Source organism: Lepidochelys kempii, chromosome 3, assembly GCF_965140265.1.
Source record: "Lepidochelys kempii isolate rLepKem1 chromosome 3, rLepKem1.hap2, whole genome shotgun sequence".
NCBI classification, from domain to species: Eukaryota; Metazoa; Chordata; order Testudines; family Cheloniidae; genus Lepidochelys; species Lepidochelys kempii.
In genome coordinates this window covers 203,380,791-203,406,329 of record NC_133258.1, presented here as the reverse complement: position 1 = coordinate 203,406,329, position 25,539 = coordinate 203,380,791, and the positions used below count along the sequence as shown (strand labels likewise).

General features: G+C 44.5%; 1 protein-coding gene across 7 annotated transcripts in view; it reads right to left on the bottom strand.

The window, feature by feature from the left end:
- GPCPD1 (glycerophosphocholine phosphodiesterase 1) overlaps positions 1-25,335 on the bottom strand; it is an 80,196-nt gene extending 54,861 nt beyond the window's left edge. Inside the window, exons 1-5 of one of the 7 annotated variants that reach the window (XM_073339694.1) lie at positions 19,037-19,230; positions 14,143-14,244; positions 9,240-9,323; positions 1,465-1,555; positions 117-201 (exon numbers count right to left, since the gene is read on the bottom strand). In XM_073339694.1, the coding sequence (XP_073195795.1) occupies positions 117-201; positions 1,465-1,555; positions 9,240-9,288 (225 nt within the window). In that variant the 5' untranslated portion in view covers positions 9,289-9,323; positions 14,143-14,244; positions 19,037-19,230. Of the gene's footprint in view, positions 1-116; positions 202-1,464; positions 1,556-9,239; positions 9,324-12,762; positions 13,607-14,142; positions 14,245-16,693; positions 16,773-18,970; positions 18,990-19,036; positions 19,231-25,316 lie in introns of those variants that run through there. The other 6 variants (XM_073339699.1, XM_073339693.1, XM_073339700.1 and 3 more) reach the window with 6 other exon arrangements.
- Between the last annotated feature and the right edge of the window lie 204 nt (positions 25,336-25,539).

The following is a 25,539-nucleotide window of genomic DNA, read 5'->3' as shown; positions in this document are numbered from 1 at the left end:
AGACTAAGTTTGTGTCCATTATATTATTTTGCTGGAGTCATAAGACATACTCCTTATGAGTTAAAGTATTACAGTTCAAACAAACAAAAAACACCAGCTTAAAAAGTTATACATACCTTGGGTCCTAAGAAGCACCCTTTAAAATATCGATACTGAACAGCAACTCCTCTAGTAAGTTCAACAGTAGTTTTCCATAATATACTGCAGAAAAATAGTTTTTTTAAAAGTATTTGGTTACATGAAGGTTTTCAAAAAATGTTATCGTTAGCCCAAAACTAAAAGTTGTATAGAAACAGGTAAGTATACAAATATGGCTTTGGAAAAATATGATTTAAGTACATTTCTTGCTACCTCTTAAAAAAAAAAAAGCACCAGGGCTGTTTGTTTTCTTTCTTTAAAGTAAGTTAGGAAAAGAAACATTCACAAATACACTAGGCTAGCATTCTTGAAACTTGAATAACAGTTCTGAACTTATGTAACAGCCCTCTAAAATGGTTTGAGAGGCTGAAAGCATTTTACAAAATTTATAATGAAGTTGCAGTATGATTTTATTGCTACAACCATCTATTATCAATGCTGCAATAGTGAGAGTCAGCCAGCCATTTAGAAAAAGGCCACATCTAGAATGTTGTGGTAATACAAATATGCAGCACTGTCAGCTATTCCATTAAATATAAGAAGCTTTGAAACTTGATTGTGATCTCAGACATAAGTGCATGTTCTTATACATCTTGTAAAATAAACTCTAAAAAAATCACAAAAAGTTCTCTTCTAGTTGACTTAGTTAAGCATGCATCAAGTAAAATAATAAAATACATAGCACTTCTATTGTGCCTTTCATCAGTAGATCTGAGGTGCTTTACAAAGTAAGGAAAAACAATTTATCTTCATTTTACAGACGGGTGAAAATGAGAAACAGTTAAATGAATAAGGTCACACAGAGTCATTGGCAGAGTTAGGAACAGATTCTGGGCATGCTATTCCCCAAATCAGAGAAAAATAAGCAACACAGTGTAATTTTAAGAAACTGGTTGACTCTTCCTGCAGTATTTATTCCCATACTAAACCATTTAAAAATTTATGCAACACAAGTGTTAGGGTTTGATATTCCCCCATTTCATATGTACACAAAAAACTTCTCTTATTATCGGTTTACAGTCACAGCAACAGAAGATCCTCCTTAACAGCACTTTAAAGAAGTTTTTGCAAGTGTCCTGCTGAGCAGTGCTACCACACCACTCCAGTATGTGATCTCACTCATAACTGGAATAGCAGGTGTGTAAGTTACAAATTCTATTACATTAGTAAACATCTTTTTTCTAAAAATGCTTTCCAAAATGATCAAACAATGGAAAGACCTGATTAGATAAAACAGGTTTTATGAAGTGTGTATAGTTTTTAGAATTTTGAATTCAGCATCAAAATGCAAGTATTAGATCAGTATTTTTATTTCTAAAAGCTTACCCATCAGCATCATCAGCCTGAAGAACCACTGCAGTTTTAGGATTCCAGTTTCCCAAAGCGCTGCAACTCCCACATATTGCAAAAACCTCTCCTAGGAAGATAATCATCATAATTACTTGGACTTGTCTTCAATTAGAAATGGCATTCTACACAGTGGCTGAAGGGGTTTTAAAACTTGTGATATAAGACAGACCCCAATCCAGCCCTCTTCAAGTTTTTGTTTCACAAAGGATATTTTACTACAGGACTGTGACTGTGCTTCAAATTTCATCTCCAGTTTACAGATGGGCAGGTCCATTGAAAGTAACTGCTAAATAATAGGAACCACCACACAAATACTTCTGCAGACAATGGTACAGGCAGATTCCAAAGTCAGTTTCCTTGAAATTCGTTTCAAATACGTAATGACAGCTCAAGCAGAATTTTACACTCAATAGTTAGCAACTGATTTGTTGCTTATTTTTAAGTCTCCCTTAACTGGTGTCAATGAACAGGAAAGCACTGATAGAGACCAGGCTGCTAATTTATTTTGGCATTTTCAAACTTGAATATTTGACTTTTCAACCTTAATCTTTTTTTAATTTAGTTCTTTTTATGTCTATATGAATATAAAAGCAACATAAAATTAATGGTTGCGCATATGTACAACATTATACATGCATTAAATGGATATGCAACAGGGGCAAGTTGAGAGGTTAATCCTTCTGTTGGGACCTTAACATTCTGAATCTCAAGAATTTTCCCCCTGGAATCCTTGAACTGCACAACTTTAACGTTCTTCCTTTTCTTGATGTTAAAAGAGTACTTTTGGAGGTTTGGGGTTTTTTGTAGTTTACACAGCGAGCATTGCCTCCTGCCCCTCATGCAAAGTGTTGCACTTCAGAGCAGTAGTCTACACATGCAAGAACACAGAAATTTTAACACTGTGATGGGATTTCATTTGGCTCTGCTGCAAATTTTAGCAGAACCTCACTGAGCATTTCCTCTACTCACCACCTCCCTCCCCAAAACTCCTAGAATAGTACTACCCCTTCATTAAGAACAATTTGCATGCAGACATTTCCAAATGTCAGTCATTTCTACCGGAACTGTTCCCAAAAAGTAAAAACAGGATTAGAATGTGTTTCACCCTCACTAAAAACTGAATTGTCTTAATTTCACCTTTGGGCTGAGACCAAACATGCAGCATTTTTAGCCCAAAAGGAAAAAATAGTTCTTTAAATTTCAGAAAACATGAGCATCAGAAAAATGGGATTAATGAAAACTAACCTACCTGTTATGACAATGGGCTAGGTATTTTCAACTATTAAACTTGAACCAGTCCTACAGAGTCACAGGAAGCCTTAATAGAAGCTGTGAACCTGTGCCACAAGTCACTATCTCCAGCAGCGATTTCAAATTCTCATACTGGGAAAGAATACATTGCCGCTTGGAGGTAGATGCAAAACTTACAACTTTAAAAAGGATGTTACCAAGGTCGTTCAGTCCCAGTAATAGTAATTTGTCCCATTTAGTATTTGCCTATCAAATTTTGCATCAATATTTTCTTTAAAATATTAAGAAAAAACAGAACGCAGACCTACTTTATATTCTCCATTGTCATATTACCCATCTGCCATTGTAGGTTTACAATGAACTTACTGTGTAACTTTCAGAGTAACAGCCGTGTTAGTCTGTATTCGCAAAAAGAAAAGGAGTACTTGTGGCACCTTAGAGACTAACCAATTTATTTGAGCATGAGCTTTCGTGAGCTAGCTCACGAAAGCTCATGCTCAAATAAATTGGTTAGTCTCTAAGGTGCCACAAGTACTCCTTTTCTTTTTACTGTGTAACTGATGCACACAATCAATGCAAGTCAGGTGCTATTCTTTAAAAAACACATGCTACAGCAAAGATTTGTTTAGCACCAACAACTACAACCAAAGGCAAGAGATTCCAAACTAGAAACTGTTATAGTAGATTAATATTAAGGTAAAAACATTTGGAACACTCTTAAAATACAGCAGATTCCATTTAATAGCAATGATATTAGTAACTTCCAGTTAATAGCAACATATTGCTGAAAACCAATCCCACCTCATTATCGTCAATGTTAATGGGATTTGGGTATCAGCGACCGCATGCTGCTTATTAGCAACATTTTGGTGGGGAAGAAATGCACCATCTGAAAGCAGGTTTGCAAGGCTGCAGCCCCACAAGGAACACTGGGATGTGCCAAGCACGCTCTGCAGGCAAGTTTGCAAGGCTGCAGCCGGGGAAAGAATTGCTGTAGTGCTTAATTTGTGCCTGGGCTTACCAGTGCTGAGCCCTGGCACCTCTGGGCTTGCCACATCAGTTATGAAAGTAAAAAAATTGCTTGAGCTCCAGCATTACAAATTAAGTACTGAAGTGCTGGGATATGCCTTTCTCTGGCTGTAATCCCACAAGCCTGCCTGTGGCCAGTGCTCAGTCCACCCCAAAGGTTCTCTCTCTCTTCTTCTTTCTGTGACTGCAAACCTGCATACACCTAGGCCCTGCACAAGCAGTAAGTGACTGTGGGCTGGGAAGGCAGGCTGTGGGAAGAGCCATTGCAGCATGGCTGCATGGTACCTCTCCCTAAGGAAAGTAAGTGCTGGGAAGTGTTGAACTCCGATCACTGGAGAGCACAAGTTGATGTACAGTGCAGCTCCATTGGTCTCCTGAGCTCCTGCTGCCCTTGGAAGCAGGGTTGCAGCATCCCTCCCCACTGCTGTCCTCTACACAGGCAGGCTAGTAGTGCTGCAGCCAGGGATAGCACGTCCCAGCGCTTCTTCCCTGGCTACTGCCTTGCAAACCTGCCTTCCACTTTTCAGCAACTTCTGGATAACAGCAACTTTTTGCTGGCAACTGAGTGGTTGCTAGCAAGTCGAATCTACCTAGCAGCTTTTAATAAGTTTTTGAAGCATTTAAGAAGCTCAAGGCCTGGCTCATTCTGGGGGGGAAAAAGTGGGAAAAAAAAAAACCCCACACACAGATCTGTCCCACACGCTCATTAAAGATCCTATGTCTCTTGTCTTAAGAGACAAGTTAAAGTCTATGTACTGGCCAATCTCTAGATTGGATAATTATATTCTGCCTCTCTAAATTCCCCTGCAGTTTTATTTAGCAATATTCTTCATTTCTTGTCCTAAACGTGTGAAGGTCTGGCTATTGCTTACCACACAGCAGGCTATATTTAAATGGGAGAGGTAGTGATCCCTTATGTACCTTCAGAAAGGTGTTGTGAGGCTTAATTAGTGTTTACAAAATGCTGTAAAGTCCCTAGATGAAAGGCACTAGAGAAATGGAAGTATATTATAACTTGAATTGCTTAATGTTAAGAGCATTTTCAAGATCACTGCAACACTCCTTAGCCGAATACTGCAGAAAAAAGTATTAACGTGGGACTAAAATACATATTCTCTCAATGCTCTATGCAAGGATTCTCATTTCATAGATCACTATTTATAGCTGTGACTTGACATAATTAACCCACACAATGGCTAGATAAGGAGGAAAAAAAATTTAATGGCATAAAGAACTGCTGAAGCCTCTCAGAAAGTTTGTTTATATGTCCTCAGGCCTGCTTTCTCCCTCTGCTAATACCAAAAGCCCCTTCTCCACTAGTAGCAGCAGAAAGAAACTAAGGTACAGGTGGGCAAACTATGGCCCATGGCCACATCTGGCCTGCAGGACCCTCTTGCCTGGCCCCTGAGCTCCTGGCCAGGGAGGCTTGTCCCCAGCCCCTCCCCTGTTGTTTCCCCTCCCCCACAGACTCAGCACGCGGCACCAGGCTCTGGGCAGCTGGGCATTGCAGTTGCAGAGCAGCGGCCTGACCCAGTGCTCTGGGCAGCGCAGCTGTAGTGCCACCAGAGCTCCAGACAGTGCGGTAAGGGGGCAGGGGTGTGGATAGAGCACAGGTCCCAGGGGGGCAGTCAGGAAGGAGATGGGGGGCTCAATGGGATGGCAGAGGGCAGTCAGGGGACAGGGAGAAGGGGTGGTTGGATGGGGCAGGGGTCCCAGGAGGCAAGTCAGGAATGAGAGAGTGTGGGTTGGATGGGGCGGGTCTGGGGTGGTCAGGGGACAGGGAGTGGTGGATGGGGTAGGAGTCCGGGGGGGGGGCGCGGTCGGGTCAGGGTGCAAGATAGGTGCAAGGGGGTCAGATAGGAAGCGGGGGCCAGGCCACGCCTGGCTGTTTGGGGAGACACAGCCTCCCCTAACCAGCCCTCCATACAATTTTGAAAACCCAATGTGGCCCTCAGGCCAAAAAGTTTGCCCATCCCTGAACTCAGGGCTGATCTTCACTAAGGGGAGATCCAGCTGCTGCTTTAGTGGGTCTAGCGAAGACCTACTAAACAGACAGCAGAGCGCTCTCCGGTCGACCCAGGTACTCCAGCTATCCAAGAAGAGTAAGGGAAGTCGACTGGAGAGCATCTCCCCTCAACACAGTGCAGTGAAGACATTGCAGTAAGTCAACCTAAGCTACATCATTATTCACGTAGCTGGAGTAGTGTAATTTAGGTTGACTTACCCCCGTAATGAAGACAAGCCCTCATGTCATGTCAGTATTGTGGGGCAACAGAAACAGTACAATCATCCTCTTATGCCATCCACATCCTGTAGGTATTTCCCACAGGAAAGCTCCCTGCAAAACCACTGACAGAAAAGGAATTAATTTTCTCTAGCCTTGTTGTTTACTACTTCTATTACGATTAGAAAAAAAACAAACACCTTCAAGTCTGTTCTGCTAGGGAAAGCAATGTCACAACTAGCTGCTTTAGAAATAAACTTGCAAATACAAGAAGGAAATAAGCAGAAGCTTTTTTGGAGTTCTACCTTTTTGTTTATTATTTTTAATTTTTGCAAGTTTTCAGAATTCTACAAAAACTATGACATACAAGTAGAAATCATTTTTAAACAAAATACTTTGTGAGGCATCAAACAGTTCTTACAGATGTGAAAGCTGGAAGCATGGAGAGTCATTTTTAAAAAATACAAAAATTAAAGACACTGCTCCTTAGCAAGGGCTATATCTTCATACTGAGTTTCAGGTTCCAAGCCCTGGACATTTTGCCTGTACAGCTGTTTAAAAAATTGCAAGTTTTTTTTTTTTTAAACTGGTAAAAGTATATTTTTGCCCTTCTGTCCTCATACTCAAATATGGCTGAAAATTTTTGCACAAATGCAATGGAAACTTATGCAACCAAACATTTGCCTCTTAACAGGACCTTTGCCAACATTCATAATTACATGTTCAGCTGCTTCTGTTGAGCAACAGCTACTGATTTATTTTATGTGAAATAAATGAATGCTCACTTCAATCTTATTGCAAATTGAAGTTTTTGTAATAAACCGCAATTGGTTATTGATAAACATTTGCACTTGAACCATCAACAAATGTTAGTGACCTTAGATAAATTTTACCTTAGCAATCAAGATGTTGGCATTGGTTTCTGTTTCAATGCATATTTCTGTTTTAATAGCCTGTTACTTCTCTTATTACACATCATTTTAAACAAAAAAAAAAAAAAAAAAAAAGATATAATTAGTGCTTTTAATTTTTAACTAAAATGTGACAGAAAGTTTGTGTCCTAAGGAGTTTTAACAGATGACTAGTGACAAGGCATTATTATATATTCATTATTTTGCCAATATCATTGTAATAATAAACCACATATGGTAGACTGATTCCCTGTTTACTTCCAGTTTGTATTTCTTGTTGTACTAATTACCGCCAAAGAACATTACATTTTTTTTTTATCAAAGAGCAGAATGATATATCGAACATTTATTCAGTTGCCCCAAAAACTGCAGTAATATTGGCCTGCTACATTTCTCGCCTCTTCCTACTACGCAATTATGTTCAAAATGCCCCCTTTGAAATCACATGCTACAGAGATCATCTCCTCCCAGGCTCCTATCTGCCTCTTTTACAAGCACTTTTCCAAGGTACTTATATATTTATATTTTTAGATTTTTGGTAATGGAGTCTAGATTCATCATTTTAAGTTGAAACTGGAAACCCTATGATACCCCATAATAAGCAAGAATTGCATTATCATCAGGTACAGCAAAAAGTATCACAAAACAAGGTTTCAGAGTAGCAGCCGTGTTAGTCTGTATTCGCAAAAAGAAAAGGAGTATTTTGTGGCACCTTAGAACCTAAGTGGCATCTTTGTAGTAAGACAAATGTAGATTCCATGCATCTTCTACCTAATGACTAACTGCTTCCATATTCAATTTAGAGTAAGAAGTCACAAGAAAGTGTTGGACTACTCTGGGCTTGCCTACACTTAATCCATGATGCATCGGCGGTCATTTTAGCGGGTCTAGTGAAGACCTGCTAAGTTGACCGCAAATCGCTCTCCCACTGACTCCTGTACTCCAGTGGATAGAGAAGAATAGGGGAAGTCGACAGGAGAGCGTCTCCCGTCAACATCACATAGCGTGGAACCCACGGTAAGTAGGTCTAAGCTACGTCGATTTGAGTTACACTATTCATGTAACTCAAATTGCGTAGCTTAGATCAATTTTCCGCTGTAGTGTAGACTAGGCCTCTGATTTGCAGCATGAAAGGAATGTAAAGGGAACAAGTGGAACATCCTGAACACCTATTGAGTCCTCAACTTCACCAGCAGAGGAGGGGGAGAGAACTAAGCTCCCACAAGTCCAAGAAAGGGAATTTTACCTCTGATTTTAGCAGAGGGGAGCGAACTCCACTGAGTTTGGCATAGCAGAGTATGCTCAATAAGAAGGGGAGGGAGGAGGAGCTTCTGGTGATTTTAGTGATTTATTATTGAATGGCTGCTGATGCCTTCTAGGATTTATTAGAGTGGTTCGCTGTGAATTTAAGCCTTATAGCACTGTATAAATAACAGGGGAGTGTGTATGGTTAGGCTGGCCAGGATGGGTGAGAAGATGAATACCTTAGATAGGCTTGTGGCAAATCATATAATGACTCACAGAGGAAGCACTCTGGCTTTTTAGATGCAATCAGCCACTGATTGGGAGGGGGATGGGGTGTGTGGGGGGGTGTTTGTCTGTGAATCAGAGAAGGAAGTGAAAGAGGAAACTCAATGGAATAGCTACTTTGTGTCTGCTTTTGGCTTGTAACAATTTTGGAAAAACGTTGAAGGCAAAGATTGGATAACATCCCACTGGTTAGACACAGACATAGCGAACATCCCAAAACCAGCTAGAGACAGAACGGAAATGTAACTGACATCTGAGGTTTCAGGATACTTGATCAGAACAGCATGCCATCTTATCCAATTTGTTAACCTGTGTTCCAAACTCATTCAAAACATATTCTCTTGTTATATTTGGTTCAACAGGAACCCTCTGCATACCTATACACAAACTGAGGATTTTCCAAGAAACATAGCAATGTATGCCTGCGTATCTGAGGTCAGGATTAATGCTAAGTATTTCCACTTGATAAAGTAAGGTTATCACAAATACAATTCTAATTTTAAGAAGTATTTAGACTATTTCAGGGAGTATATAAAAATCTCTGGTATGCTAACATTTTTCAAACAAAAGTTATTAATAAAGGAGATAAAATTAATTCCCCAACTCTCTGTTAAAGAACAATTATTTGTTAAAGCTCCTCTTTACCAATCTACCCTCCTGAACCTTGTCATCCTAGGTATCAAAATTATATGATTCTTTGCCCTCTAACTAAAATAAAAAAATATTTTTAACTGTATGGCTTGAAGATTTTCTTCTAGTTTTACAACACACACACACGTATATGACGACAAGTGTGATTTCTGTACCTGGTTCTGCTGTTCCTCTTACTTCAAAGGTAACTTGAGATGGGGTCATACTTGCAGATAATGACTAAGGAAGTCTGATGTCTCCTATTAGAGGGTATAAAAAAGTATTTCAGTAACAATATACCGCATCTGTAGCTGTCTCACTAAAAGCTAGGGTATGAACTTCAGTCATCTACAGGGGGGTGACCAAGTATTGGTCTTAATGTTCTGAACAAACGGCAGTACTTGTGAGCTCTGGACCACTCCACAGCAAACCAAAGCAAACGACTGACCAGATCAAGAAACCACTGTCCAGCCAGCGAGGAAGTCAGTGTGACACAGGGCCTATCTACAAGATTAACAAGTGTTAAACAAAAGTAGTGAGATTGATATGTGCAACTAGAAATAGCATTAATTCAATATTTTTAGGGGAGGATTTCTCTAAAGCACTCAGCATTTTCCTAACTCTGCTCTCAATGAAGTCAATGGGAACTTTATCATTAGAGACAAAGTGAAATTATAACCTTCAATGGCCAATAGTTTTCTATGGGTAAGCAGCAGCCTCTTTAAGCTATTCTTTACTCTTACTTAGGGTTGCCAATTTTGGTTGGATGTATTCCTGGAGATTTCATCATACAACATAATCTTTATTTAAAGATTAATCTTTAATTCCTGGAGACCCCAGGCCAATCCTGGAAGGTTGACAACCCTACTCTTACTTTCAAAGCTACTCATGAAAAATAATGCAGACGAGCAGAAAACCAATTATGAATACACATAACTCTAAAGCAAATATTTACAAAAATACAACATCAAGCTTCCTTGAGGAAAGAGCATTTACCTCAAAATAACATGGCAGCAATGAAAACATGATGATAGTTTACATAACTATAGCAGTCCTATTTTAATAGCCAGGAAAAAAACAAATCACATTTACTCAGAATTGCTATGCTTATTAAAATATTATCTATGCCTTATTTCCCTTCCATAAATATGCAAGGTATTTTAGAGTTGAATAAAAGACAGTTCCTCGTGACAACACCGGCAGTCCTAGATAACTAGGAATTTGACATGTATAAGTGAAAATAATTTCCTTTTCCATTACTTATAAAATAATTATTTCAGAGTCAATGAAGGCCATGTTTCTATATGCAAATAGCATTCACTGTATGTAAATGCACTACCAACGGAGTGCCAAGTAATCCAAAATAATTTTGAAAGGGTAATATACAGCAAGAAATTTTAGTACTGTGCTTCCCACCTAGTTGATTTCTGAACACTTCACACCAGGTTTCAAAAATCCTGTTGTAAACAGAAGTACTGTTTATGTAATACAATGATGACAGCAGCATGCCTGAGTTGAGAGCTTTAGTGTTACTGAACAAAAAATGTTCAAGTTACAACACTAGAGGGCAAGCCCCGGTCCTCCAGTGATTGCAAACGTACACAGAGCTGAGTAGGAGCCCAAAAGGCAGAGTGAAAGAAGATCTAGAGACAGAATAGGGGAGAATGCAGAAAGGTAGCTCTTCGGAGCCCAGAGCAGAAAGTCCGAGAGCTGCAGAAAACAAGTTCTAATGTTTGAGTTTCTTCCTTCTGTGTCCTCCACATTTCTTCCCTTTGGGTCTGTGTCCCTTCCTCACTCATGTCTGTCCCTCTTCTGCCCCACACATTACCTCTTTCACTCCTGTTCTTTTCTTATTCTCCCCAACCCCTTTCTCTTCCCTCTGTGCCTGAGAATATGGGAGGGAGGAGATTTCACTGAAGTGGAAACAGGAAAGAACTTTCCCAGCCCCCAACCCCCACAAAGAGAAGCTGAGGCAGAGAGGGAAAGTGAGGTGTCCAAGGCTATCATGCAGGTATCTGGCAAAGCTGAAAACTGAACCCAGAACTTCTGGTGTCCCAGACTAATGTCTTATCACTGGATAACACTGCCTCCAACCATGATGCAGCATGTCTCACAAAGCTACGGCTGATATAAAAGAGGCCATGCCTATGCTATACTAACTGACTCCCAATTAGTTTCAAAACTGAATTCAAAGTCCTGATCTTAAAGCAGCCTTACAGATTTAAGTGCTTTATAAAGTTCTATTCACTCATTTACCAACCAATATTGGGTTGGGGCTTTTTAGCTGACAGGCAAAAAGAATATTAGTTTTTCATTATAATGTTCAAGGGTGGATGAGTGGATTTTGAGCCTGGGCTGGAAGAACTTTCATTTGCAGTTTTGCAAAGCTTCCTTCAACAGAATGGAAGCTATCTACCTCAGAGACTACCTCAACTTCCACAGGGATAACAGACCTGAAAATAATCCTAGTTTACACTCACAGATAGGAAACAGAACATTTTCAGGGACAGTACTGCAGCTGTAGAATTTCTTGCCAATGATATCAGGCTTATGATTTTTTTTTTTTATACTTAAACATGGTAAGACTAAACAATTTTCAAGAAAGTTCCTGAAGGGAAGCTATGCCTGCAAGTATGGAATACAATACAAATTAGCACACACCTCTCTGTGGCATCCAGTTACTATATTTCAGTTTATATTTCTCTCTAACTTTACATTAATGCATCAAAATCCTTATCCATGCTGTACATTATTCTGCATTTGTAAAGCATTGTGTATATTTGGGATACTAGATGAACAACACGATATGTCTTGAAAAGAACACACAATTAAACTGTCCAGAAGGCTTTAATTTTATTCCTTTAAACTCTTGCAAGGCAAGGGGAAGAGTTTCCTGGCTAAGAACTCTAACTCTCTGGCTAGTCGGTGTCATGCAAGTTTTATAAGCCCTGGACCCTATCGGTATTGCAAGACTCCCTAGCCAATTAAGAGCGGTCAAGGAAAATTCCCTATTTCCCCATACTTGCAACAATCCTCAGAGTTCTGGAGAGACTACTGAATCTCCAGATCTGAAGAGAGAAAGGAGCTTCTCCCTGAAGAGATGTGATCAAGTGTGGATGTACCACAATTAAGTATAACAACTGTTTCCCATAAAGACTGTATGTAGCATAGTTTAGAGCTGTTAGCATAAACGAGGTATTGGTCTAATTTTTGGCTACAGGCAGGATGTAGCCAAACAAGTCAACATTTTGTTAATTCCAAGCTTAGGTGGTATTAATCACTTCATGACTAGACCTCCAGTACAGCTCTCTGCTGCTATAGTGCTCTTTTGAATTTTCCAACTTTCACAGGAACTATAATGAAACAATAACAGTTGGTATATTGAGCACCACTGAAATGTTATGCCTGATATACATGGCAAAGCTGTTAAGATAAGAACACTTTGTTTTTCCATTAGTACAGCCATCCTTTAGGGGAAAAAACAAGCATAGCTGCTATAAAACTCTGGTTAAACCCATTTTTCCCCTCACAAACTCAACATTAGCTAGAAGACTTAAGGTTTCCACTTAGACAAGAAGTGTAACTGCATCTCCTAGTGCAGTCAAGTAACCTCAGTTCTTTGCAAGCCTATAGTATATACGAAATATCTAAAGTTTACAAAATATTTAAACAGGAATCTGGAATATATAAAAATCTTACCTTTCAAAAAAGTTGACAGAACATTAGCACTCAAAAATGAAGGCCAAACCATGCTCACCAAACCAGTAGTCACTGAGGGCAAGATTTATTTAAGCTTCTCAGATAGTGCATTGGCAAACCTTACTCCACTAGTGACCTAAAACAACCATCCGTCCGTCAGTCTTTGAGCAAGGGCTGCCAATCATGCTAAACTCTGCAGTGATCTCTGAGATGTATATACAAAGACTTCCAAACTGTTTTTTCCATACCAAACATCAGACTGGACATGAATTCTAATTTAGATTACAATATCATAGAGCTGCTTTCAGGAGTTTCTTGAAGCTAACATACGACAGCTCCAGCTTGCCTACTGGCTGTCACTGAGCCAGCATTTAAATCTGTGTACAAGGACAGATTTTTGAGTTCCAAGTATGATGCATGGGATATGCTCCCTGTATGATCTGTGACAGCTGTCAGTTTCAGGGTAAGTGAACCTTTATTTCCCCTCAGTTGTCCACCAAGGGGACCCACTGTAGGCTCCCAACTGTTCAGCCACCATCTCTCTTGGGCAGAAACCTGTGTCTGTTTCCTTCCTGACCAGGGTGTTAAAGGCTATACAGCTACCTGATTAACACTCTGATATCCCCAGCAAGCCAGACTCCCTAAAAGACTAGAATCTGCATTTTGCTGTATCTCCAGAAGCTATGACCCGTATAATCGCCCACAGTTATAAGTTACCCCATAGCTCTTTCTAAGCAAGCACATTTATTATTAAGGTGAAAGTATTACAAAGAAAATATTAAAAACAAAAATCTACACATGCTAAAAAGCTTACCAGAGGCAATCCTTAACACCAATCTTGGCGTTTGGTAGGCATTAGTCCTGCAAAGCCCACAACTGTGACTTTACCATAGTTACAAATTCATAACTATCTCAGATTCAGAACTGAGACTGGGCAGAAAAGCTTGTTTCTTTATACAGGTCAGGACTTTGATCACCAGACTCCAGGAACAGGTAATCTTCAGCAGATATGTAGCTTCAAAAGGCTGGGTTTTTGTGTAATTGAAGGTGGGGAATTTGCATTAACCTCTCCCTAGGTATTCCCCTTGGAAATCCATTTAACATTTACAGACCCAGAAGTCCATTCTTGTCTGGCACATTTTCAATACAGTCCTTTGAACATCCAGGTCTCACAAATGTCACCTAGAGAGGTTACACGCAATTTCGGCCCAAAATAATACATAAGCCATGCATTTAATATAATGGAGCCCAAAGACCAACTTAATTCAGTAAGGTCTCCCAAGGATGTGGCCAGACATTGCCATACCTGTCACAACAGTTTCTCTTATTGCTGAGGCTTAAAAACCTCAAGTACTACAAATCTTGAAGAGTCTTACTTACTTTGACTGATTCCTTTCGGATTCTGAAAGGAGACAATTTTGAGTCTGGAGATTGACTGAGCTACTTTCCATTCACTATCCAAAATGGATGAACTGTTAGAACCTGAAAGAAGTGTTGATTTTGTAAACTACAGAGTGTCTGGAAGGGGAGCAGAGTAATTGAGTATCACATCATCTGCATAAAGAAAACTAACATTTTTACATCTTAATGAAAAGGATCCAGTACGAACATTTTGGTAATTTGGAAAGTAAAGAAAGGAGGCAAAATTCCAGCTGGTGGCAGAACAGAACTAAAAGGTAGAACTACAAGATTAGACAATTTACTTATCTAGCTGTACATTGGGCAAAACCCAAAGATTTTGACACACTAAAGTCTCTGGGTCAGATCCTCAGATAGCATTAAGTTGCAGTAGCTCCAATGATCTTATTGGAAATATGGCTATTTATACCATATGAGGATTTGGTCCTCTAGGTGAACCTTACCCACTGCAGTTCATAAAACACAGCTTACCAGATATTGATTATGAGCATTTAAGAAGATTAAGACTGTCCAGCGCGGAAAAGAGACAACTAAAGGGGATATGACAGATCTATAAAGTCACGAATGTTGTCAAGAAAAAGCATTATTTACTGTTTCACATAACACAAGGACCAGGGTCACCTGAAGAAAGTACTTCTTTACACAACACAGAGTCAACCTGTGGAACTCGTTGCTAGGTAATGTTGTGAAGGCCAAAACATAACTGAGTTCCAAAAAGAGTTAGATAAGTTAATGGATGATAGGTCCATCAGTGGGTATTAGCCAAGATGGTAAGGAATACAATCCCATGCTCCAGGTGTCCCTAAGACTCAGACAGATGCTGGGACTGGACAAAAGAGGATGGATCACTTTATAACTGCCCTGTCCCTCTTATTCTCTCTGAAGCATATGGCATTGGCCACTGTCATAAGACAGGATACTGGGCTAGATGAACCATTGGTCTGACTCAGTATGGCCATTCTTATGCTATGTTTTTATAAGAAAGCCAAAAGGAGTAGGATTTACCTGTAACTAAGCTTCGCTTATGTTGTATCATTTTCCCTATCTTAAAAACTGAGAACATTTTCCACCTGACAAAAGACCATCAGAAACTTCTGATTGGCACATGCTCCACCAACCTGAAACTTACCTACATAACATTATGTTGAAGGAAGAAACTACAATATAGGATTCGGATCTTTCAATGGAAAAAAAAAAACAAAAAAAAAACCTCTCTTAATTGCTATTTATGGAGGGTCAGATTTGTAAAGGTATTTAGCTGCCTAAAGATGAAAAAGGGGATCAAGTGGGATTTTCAGACACCTATCTACACCTTTAGGCACCTAAATACCTTTAAATATCTGCCCCTTAAACTCATTAATTTTAAAGTCACTACACTAGAAAGTTTGCTTAATTAGCCATATGAAAATAATGGTAAACACATAGCACATTTGCATGAACTTCACACTAATCCCCAAACAGATCAAGTGTACAATACTGGTACCACAGAAAATAAGTATTTTGCTTAATCACATCAAAATGTGACTATAGTTTCCAAATCTAAAATTCATAGGCATATACATGAAGGTTACATTACAGTATTTTTAAAACTGTATGTTTCCGTCTTAAGCAGTCCTTCTCCATATCATAATATCCATAGAATATATGGATGCTATCAACACCTCCCTGCCCATACTGATGGGAAAGTCTACACAAGGCATTTGCTGGCCCCCCTGCTTGCACCTACCCTAAAAATCATATTTACTGTCTTACATATAATTAGTATACATTCAGTACTAAAGGGAACAAAAAGGAGACAAGCACTAACTAACATTCTAAGAGGTAATTTTTACCCGCCCTACAGAAGTAAGCCCTCAGATACCAAATATCAACATAAGTTGCTTCCAGCATCACACATGGAGTTTAAATGATATCCAGCAAAAACTCATTAGGCTAATTCTACAAAGAACAGAATTCTCTTCTGCTCATACACAAGATATCACAAACTAACAAATTAGATACATGCAGTACAGTGACTACAGGCAAATAAATCTGAAATAATCATACAGCGTTTGATATCAGAACCAGTGCCAAGGTTGGACAGTATATCAAATCATAACAGCTATCATTCTTTACAAAGAAAGTTCTGAAACCCTTTGTTTCCAGCTGAGCAGTCACAGACTGACAAAAAGGATCTTACTTTGCCATCTTTCCTACATAGGTAAGCACCTCTACAAGTTCTGCAGCTCTCCTTAAGACTGCATTGCAGCATTAACATTTAGATATGAGCTAAGCTAGGGGCAAGGTTTGAACACACAACTTCTGATCCAAAAGCAGAAAGTCTACTGATGAAGTAAAATCCTGTTGTACATTTTAATCCATCATTTAGGAAGTAGGGAAACAGAAATACTATTTCAAGAAATGATATCAGAATATACCTGGGGTTTAAAATAGCAACACTAACATTTTAAGGAGATTGTTTATCTTGAAAATATATGGAAAATTAAATATGTCCAAGAAAGTGATTACTTACAACAATAGCCCACTTTGACATTCTCAATCTCGGTTATATCTCCCCCTTCCCCCCGCGGGAGCCCTGCACTCGCCTCCAGCCCCCCCCCGGACCCCGTCTACTCCCCCCCCCGCCCGGGAGCCCTGCACTCGCCTCCAGCCCCCCCCCCCGACCCCGTCTACTCCCCCCCCCGCCCGGGAGCCCTGCACTCGCCTCCAGCCCCCCCCCCCCGGACCCCGTCTACTCCCCCCCCCGCCCGGGAGCCCTGCACTCGCCTCCAGCCCCCCCCCCGACCCCGTCTACTCCCCCCCCCCGCCCGGGAGCCCTGCACTCGCCTCCAGCCCCCCCCCCGGACCCCGTCTACTCCCCCCCCCGCCCGGGAGCCCTGCACTCGCCTCCAGCCCCCCCCCCGACCCCGTCTACTCCCCCCCCCCGCCCGGGAGCCCTGCACTCGCCTCCAGATCCCCCCGGAACCCCGTCTACTCCCCCCCCCGCCCGGGAGCCCTGCACTCGCCTCCAGCCCCCCCCCCCGACCCCGTCTACTCCCCCCCCCCGCCCGGGAGCCCTGCACTCACCTCCAGCCCCCCCCCGGACCCCGTCTACTCCCCCCCCCGCCCGGGAGCCCTGCACTCGCCTCCAGCCCCCCCCCGACCCCGTCTACTCCCCCCCCCCCGCCCGGGAGCCCTGCACTCGCCTCCAGCCCCCCCCCCGGACCCCGTCTACTCCCCCCCCCGACCGGGAGCCCTGCACTCGCCTCCAGCCCCCCCCGGACCCCGTCTACTCCCCCCCCCCGGACCCCTGCACTCGCCTCCAGCCCCCCCACCGACCCCGTCTACTCCCCCCCCGCCCGGGAGCCCTGCACTCGCCTCCAGCCCCCCCCCGGACCCCGTATACTCCCCCCCCGCCCGGGAGCCCTGCACTCGCCTCCAGCCCCCCCCGGACCCCGTCTACTCCCCCCCCGGACCCCTGCACTCGCCTCCAGCCCCCCCCCGGACCCCGTCTACTTCCCCCCCCGCCCGGGAGCCCTGCACTCGCCTCCAGCCCCCCCCCGGACCCCGTCTACTTCCCCCCCCGCCCGGGAGCCCTGCACTCGCCTCCAGCCCCCCCCCGGACCCCGTCTACTCCCCCCCCCCCGCCCGGGAGCCCTGCACTCGCCTCCAGCCCCCCCCCGGACCCCGTCTACTCCCCCCCCCGCCCGGGAGCCCTGCACTCGCCTCCAGCCCCCCCCCGGACCCCGTCTACTCCCCCCCCCCGGACACCTGCACTCGCCTCCAGCCCCCCCCCGACCCCGTCTACTCCCCCCCCGCCCGGGAGCCCTGCACTCGCCTCCAGCCCCCCCCCGGACCCCGTCTACTCCCCCCCCCCCCGCCCGGGAGCCCTGCACTCGCCTCCAGCCCCCCCCCCCGACCCCGTCTACTCCCCCCCCCCCCGCCCGGGAGCCCTGCACTCGCCTCCAGCCCCCCCCCCCGACCCCGTCTACTCCCCCCCCCGCCCGGGAGCCCTGCACTCGCCTCCAGCCCCCCCCCGGACCCCGTCTACTCCCCCCCCCGCCCGGGACCCCTGCACTCGCCTCCAGCCTCCCCCGACCCCGTCTACTCCCCCCCCCCCGCCCGGGACCCCTGCACTCGCCTCCAGCCCCCCCCCCGACCCCGTCTACTCCCCCCCCCCGCCCGGGAGCCCTGCACTCGCCTCCAGCCCCCCCCGGACCCCGTCTGCTCCCCCCCCCGGACCCCTGCACTCGCCTCCAGCCCCCCCGGACCCCGTCTACTCCCCCCCCCGGACCCCTGCACTCGCCTCCAGCACCCCCCCCGGACCCCGTCTACTCCCCCCCCGCCCGGGAGCCCTGCACTCGCCTCCAGCCCCCCCCCCGACCCCGTCTACTCCCCCCCCCGCCCGGGAGCCCTGCACTCGCCTCCAGCCCCCCCCCGGACCCCGTCTACTCCCCCCCCCCGCCCGGGAGCCCTGCACTCGCCTCCAGCCCCCCCCCCGACCCCGTCTACTCCCCCCCCCCGCCCGGGAGCCCTGCACTCGCCTCCAGCCCCGCCCCGGACCCCGTCTACTCCCCCCCCCGCCCGGGAGCCCTGCACTCGCCTCCAGCCCCCCCCCCGACCCCGTCTACTCCCCCCCCCCGCCCGGGAGCCCTGCACTCGCCTCCAGCCCCCCCCCGGACCCCGTCTACTCCCCCCCCCGCCCGGGAGCCCTGCACTCGCCTCCAGCCTCCCCCGACCCCGTCTACCCCCCCCCCGCCTGCCCTGCGCTCCCCTTCTGGCCCCCCTCCCTCACTACCCCAGCTCCCACCTGTCAGAGACCTTCCCCCTCTCTCCCAGGCGCCTCCCCTCCATCCCGACAGCCGCCGGCTCTGACCTGGACGCTGAGCGCGACGGGCTGCTCCGGCTGCCTTTGTCTGCGGAAGCGACTGCCCCGGCTCCAGGGCGCGCCGCCCGAGCTCCCTGCCGAGCTCGGCCGTCCCCAACCGCCCGGCCGAACCGGTTCCAACCGCCCGGCCGAACCGGGCGCGAGGCGGCAACGGGCAGCGGCCACGTGACAGGCGCGGCCAATGGGCGCGGAGAAGATTCCTAGAAAGCGCGGCGGGGCGGAGAGTTTGAGGGGAGCCGAAGCAGGAAGGGCCGGGGGGCGGGACTGCGCTCGGAAAGTCAGCCAATCAGTAGAGCAGCAACGGCCAGCCAATGAGAGCGGAGAGTGCCCACCCGGCCCGGGGCGGGGGGAGTGATGTGATGAGCCGGGCCGGAGGGCCAGGGCCTGGCGGGAGCAGCCGGGCGGGGGGTGCGGCCCGGGCTTGGAGGGGGCTGCGGGCCGGGGGCAGCTGCGGCTGCAGCCAGGGCCAGGAGGGAGCTGAGCGGGGCGGGCCTGGGAAGGGGGAGGTCATAGCCCGGAAGGAGCTGAGCCCTTTAGGGGGGCCAGTCAGGCGGTTTTCCTGTAAAAAGGGGCCTAAAAGCACTCGTGTTCTGGAAAAATTGTCTCTTGGTGGGGCTGTTTTGAACTTCCGTTCCGGTGCCGGGTGTGGGAATGGGCTGAGGCCAAGGGAAATGTGTCTTTGAGCCTCCTTTGTACAGGACAGGGAAGTGTAGCTGCTACAGGATGGCCATGCATCCGACGAAGTGGGCATTCACCCACGAAAGCTCATGCTCCAATAGGTCTGTCAGTCTACAAGGTGCCACGGGACTCTTTGCCGCTTTTACAGATCCAGACTAACACGGTTACCCCCGATACAGTATTACTGTTGTTTGATTTGACTACATAAATACCCACATGGGTTGTTCAGGCAGATGGAAGGTGACTTTTCGTACCTCTGTACCTGTTATTAAAAGCCAGTTTTGCTCATTCTGATCCTCTGGATTGTAAAAATTCTACAGATTTCTAGGAGGATAGAGGACCACGCACTTACAGATTTTGTTACAAGGCGCCTTGAGTTTAGATGGCATGCTGTAGTGGGGCCTACTGTTTTGTAAACACCTACATAGTCTAGGAGTGGAAAACCATTTGCTTTAAAAACCTTTCAGATGTCAAATTTTGGACAATTATGTGCTGTGTTACAAAGCCCTATGCTCTTAAAGTACCTTTTTAAAATAAGTGTATTTACATAAGTAAAGTGAATTCTTATTCACTCATTATCTGTTCTAGCTTTCAGTAAAGTACCTATCTCCATGGTATAGTAACAGTTATTTCAGAGCGAGCTGTAGTAACCATTATTATTGATCCTCCCACACACACAGACACTCAATTAGAATGCTTGTCTCCTTAAAACAAATTGGTTTTTAATTTTGTTGAAATCAGACTGCAGCTTTGACAATAGTCCATCTTGCAGGACATTTGATAATGTTAGGGTAAGTGATATTAATGGGATTACAGCTAAGTAAGTAAAAAGACTTCCTTGCAACTAAAAACTCCTAAAATTGCTTGCTGAAAAGCCAAGATCCTATAATTAACAAAGGGATATAAGGACTGATCTAAAGATCACTGATGAAGTAGAAAGACTCCCATTAGATTCAGTGGGTTTTGGATCAGCCTGCTTTTGTTTGCATAGGAACACAACCCACTTCTATTCTTAGGGCCAGATTGTTAGGCACCTAACTACCTTTAAAAATCTGGCCTTTGGAGTAAAAATTCAGTGCTTGAATAGGGTTTAGCCACAGGTGGGCCTGGGTGCACAGATACCAACTTTCACGGGGTAAATGAGCACCCCGACTTTCACAATAAGCCAAAAATCAAGCTAATCCCATTTCAAAACAAGGCCAAAACAAGAAAATTCCTAAGAACCCCAACGCTCTTATGTGAAAAGAAAAGGAGGACTTGTGGCACCTTAGAGACTAACCAATTTATTTGAGCATAAGCTTTCGTGAGCTACAGCTCACTTCATCAGATGCATACTGTGGAAAGTGTAGAAGATCTTATTATATACACACAAAGCATGAAAAAATACCTCCTCTCACCCCGCTCTCCTGCTGGTAATAGCTTATCTAAAGTGATCACTCTCCTTACAATGTGTATGATAATCAGCATTCAGTTGGGACTGTGGTGGGCCCACTGTGCACCTCTGACTCTCTCTCCCCGTTGACCCTGCTTGCCAGAAGCTGGTCAAAAAAAAGAAGCTACAAGCCAAAAACTATCCAACAAGCCAATTAAGCCAAAAACAAGCCCAATTTCTGCTTTTTTTTTTTTGCAGGTTAGGCATATCTGCCTGGGTGGGCTGCGGCCCACCCTCTTAGAATCCAGGCCTACCCCACCTCCCTGGCTCTGCTCCGGCCCCAGAGCTAGCCTCACCCAGACATGGAGAACACCGCATGCCGGGTGCACACACACCCCAGCCCAACCGGAGCGGGAGGGACAGCAGCAGAGTGCTGGGCAAGCACGCCACAGCAGGTGGAGGGCAGGCAAGCGGCGTGGAAGAGGAGATCCTCAAAAAAAGATAGGCCTGCCACCTCAAGGAGCTGGGCCCGGTGTGGGATGGGGACAGGTGCCAGGAACTGTGTGCACTAGAGAGCGGGGTCTCTTTCCAGAACTGGGTGCGCACATGGGGCCCCAGGCCAGATTGTCCATCACCCCCCTGGTTCTTCCTGCCACCTGCCCCCCTGTCATTGCCTGCCTACCCGAAGTTGGGGCCTACCCAAATGTTCCATGCTCGCTACGCCACTGGCTTGAATTGACAGAGCAAGTGATCTGAGAGATAGAATACAGGAATGCAGCATGAGTGGCTAATTTTGTGCAGCGTTCAGCCCCTGACATAATTTAGAGGAGTTTGGCTATTCTAGCTTGTGCCAGCTAGTAAACACTAGCTGAGGATCACCAGGGCACAGCACATTACTCATATGTCCATTCTCGGCTGTGCCCCCAACATGCTGCCTGTGCAGGAAAGTGTGAATGGAAGAGGGGGGAAGCAGGCAATGCTGGCCCTCTGCCACCAGGATTGGATTATTGGATATGTTGGGTGTCCAGCCCCTGTGTGCCACAGAGCAGTCAGTGCACAGGGTTTTGAACAGGGCCAAGGATCTGGCCCAATGAAATCACCAGTGTAACAAAAGTTCAAGTGAATCAGAGCAAGGCACTTCATTTTCAAACACAGGTCCTGATATATGCATTATAAGCATCCTGTCTCTTGATGTGAGCTTTCTTACTGTGGCACTGAGATAAAAGTATGTTGTTTCCTGTTTTTTAAAATCTTCATAATAGAGGGGAGTGTTCCAATTAGAACACATATGGAAAAGCTGAGAAAGTATGAAACTAGACTGCCAAAACCTCCAACAAAAATAAAAAATGGAAAAGATTACAATTGAAAGACAAGACTGGGAGACTTCTGACTTCATCCCATTGGTATTACTAACCTTCCAACTATTTCCTGTTTGTCAAAGTTTACTCCAGTGTGGTTTGTAGCATACTATACTCCAAACTGAGACTTCAATTGATAAATACAAAAAGTGTCAATAAGATTTGTTAACTTTGCAAAAAGCAGATTATTCTTATACCTTTTGACAGACAGACATTTACAAAAAATTGTGTTTTCTTTATAATTAGAGGAACTGTTTTATAAAATTTTCTTCCAAGTCTTGAAAAGAGCAAACTCATACCCTCACTGCAGTCAAAACTGCTAGACAAAGTAATTGTACTGTTTTGTTATTCCTTTTTTATATTTATCTGCAGTGTTGAAACAAAACTCTAAATAAAGCATGCAACTGAAACAAGGGGCAAGATGCTCTGCTGTTGTATGCTGGTGCAATTCTGTTACTTCATTGATGCTGAACCAGTTTACATCAGCAGAGAATTTGGCCCTAGGAAATTTCAACAGCAAAAAATTCCATTAAGGCTAAGGCTATATTGAGAAATTAAATGCAAAGAAGGCAGGAAAATCAATACCAATTTTAACTCTGCCTCCACTCCCCAAACTGGAATTAGGTTTGAAGTCAGGGTTAGATTTGGATTTTCTGTCCATATATGGACAGAAAATATTCTCCTGTCCCACCTCCTCCACCCTCTGGATGGATTGTGGGAGTAGAGAGAACAGTAAAGTAAAGAATGACCCCCCCCCCAACCTGAAAATCCAGCAATTTATTAAATTACTTTGTACAACATCTCATTCCTCTCTAGGAACTGGAGAGCCTAGAACTTTGTATTTAATTGAACTCCACTGGCTGGAGACCCACTCATGTAGGGGCAAGAGACCCCAGTGTACTCCAGCCCTCCATATATGGGATGGAAATTCCCATGTACCATCCCCATCAACATGTGGGCCAGGGACTGCAAATGTCTTTACCTATCCCCACCCATCCACCCTGCTGATATGGGCTGGAGGCTCCTGTCCTTGAATAGCCTCCTCTCATAGGCTCTGCTCATAGCTCTGCTGCCTCACTCTCTTCCTGCAGGGCAGGTGGGCTTTTAAGGCTCTAGGGCTGCAATGAAATACTCTATTGTCATCTCTGACCCTAGCAAATATACATAACGTGCATATTAGAACCTTAACTGAGACTTTCCCAACATTAGCTACATTTAAATTCATAACCATAACTTTGCATTAAAACCATTTTTATTATACGCTCACCTGAATCATGGTAATTCAAAGTTCATTATCCAGCTGTTTTTAAACAGTAATGAATATAGTTTTACACCCCAACTACCCCATATCTCATCTCAGGGTCTCATCCTTCACCTTTAACCACATTGATTTGAATAGGACTATGTGCATGACTAAGGCGTACTTACATGAATAAGGCTATTTGTAGGAGTACAGAAGAGCTCCAATCTAGGGCCCTACGCAGGGCTTTTTATTTAATCCTACAATTCCCATTCCCACTCGCTCCCTCACTATTTCTTGCACTTTTGTCCTGCTCCCACCCGCAAAAACCTTAGATCCTTCAAATTCCACAAGAGACAGATTCCTCATGCCAGTAAAAAAACAGAACAAAAACAAAACAAAAAAAACCACCACGGTTGGTTAATATATATAAACGGAATTCAGACACAATATTTACCATTAAAGAATAAAATAAACCTTAAACCATGTAAAGAATACTTTAACTCCTGTTATAATAGATATAAAATCTCTTTCTATCCCTCACTTAAATTTAAGTATTAAAACCTTTATTTAAAAAAAAAAAGAAAGAGAATTTCAGCAGTGTCAAAGTTTTTATCTATGACACACTGACAAGAGATTTAGTGTTTTCCTGTAAATTCCTGCAGTCTGTTGGGTTGGAGTTTTTTTGCTCACCCAATCCCACCCGCAATAAAGTACATTTTACGTGCACCCGCTATTATGGCAGTGGGTCCTCTGGGACCCACGGGATCCCAGGCCCACTGCAGGCTCCACTCCTCTCCTTGTAATAAGTTACTCATTAAGGGCTTGATTCAGCATTTGTTTAAGTCAGTGGAAAGACCTACTGTGTTCAACGGGCATTAGATGAGGCACTGGTACATGTGCATATGTAACAGGTAAGGGGACAGAGATAATATTATCTAGGATTACTTTCCCTTTCCTGCATTTCAACCTACTCTTCTGCTGAAGCACAAGTCAGAGATCAGACCTTTCGGGACCAAGATTTACCATTATACAATTACACTTTTAAGAGAAAGAGACTGACAATTTCTTCATTAAAAAAAAAAAACCCAACATTTAATAAGTACAAATAATCTATATGCAATATCTGACTTGGGTGTCAATATTTCCTATAAACAACTATTATGTGATAACCCCTTTAGTGTTTTGCTCACAAACTTCCATACTTGCTGCTATTACAAGATATTGAGGAAATGTCTACCTTGACCCATACATGTATCTTCACGTCCCTCCAACTTTCTCATGTGGTGAGCCCTGCTTGCAATGTGTGCAATTCAAAGTATATATGCCCCTTGAGCCTCTTACAGCTAGAGCAATTCCACAGTCTCCTTCCAACTCACCTGCACCTCTTCAGCAACAGCAATCTTAACTCTTATAACCAGCAGTAACTTACACTTTCTTTTAGCTCTCAATGAGATAGGGAGCAGGCTATCTGGATCCAAATGGATTGGCACAATCTCTGAGACACAGACATTCCCACAGGGTGACCAGACAGCAAGTGTAAAAAATCAGGAGGGGTGGGGGGTAATAGGAGCCTATATAAGAAAAAGACTCAAAAATCAGGACATCTGGTTACCCTACCTTGCCATCAAAACAACTCTTAATCCTGTGGGGTTCAGCTGCTGAGTTCCTACAGGTAGTCTCTGACTTCTGCTATTTATAGCCTCACTGAGCTCCAGGTGGCTCAGCCTTCAGATGGGGACCGTGGGTAAGTTCTGCCAGGCAGTTTGTCCACAATGAAAAGCTGCCTGTTTAGCTTCAAATCAGCTAGTGAGCACTTGTAGTGACGGCCACACCCCAAATG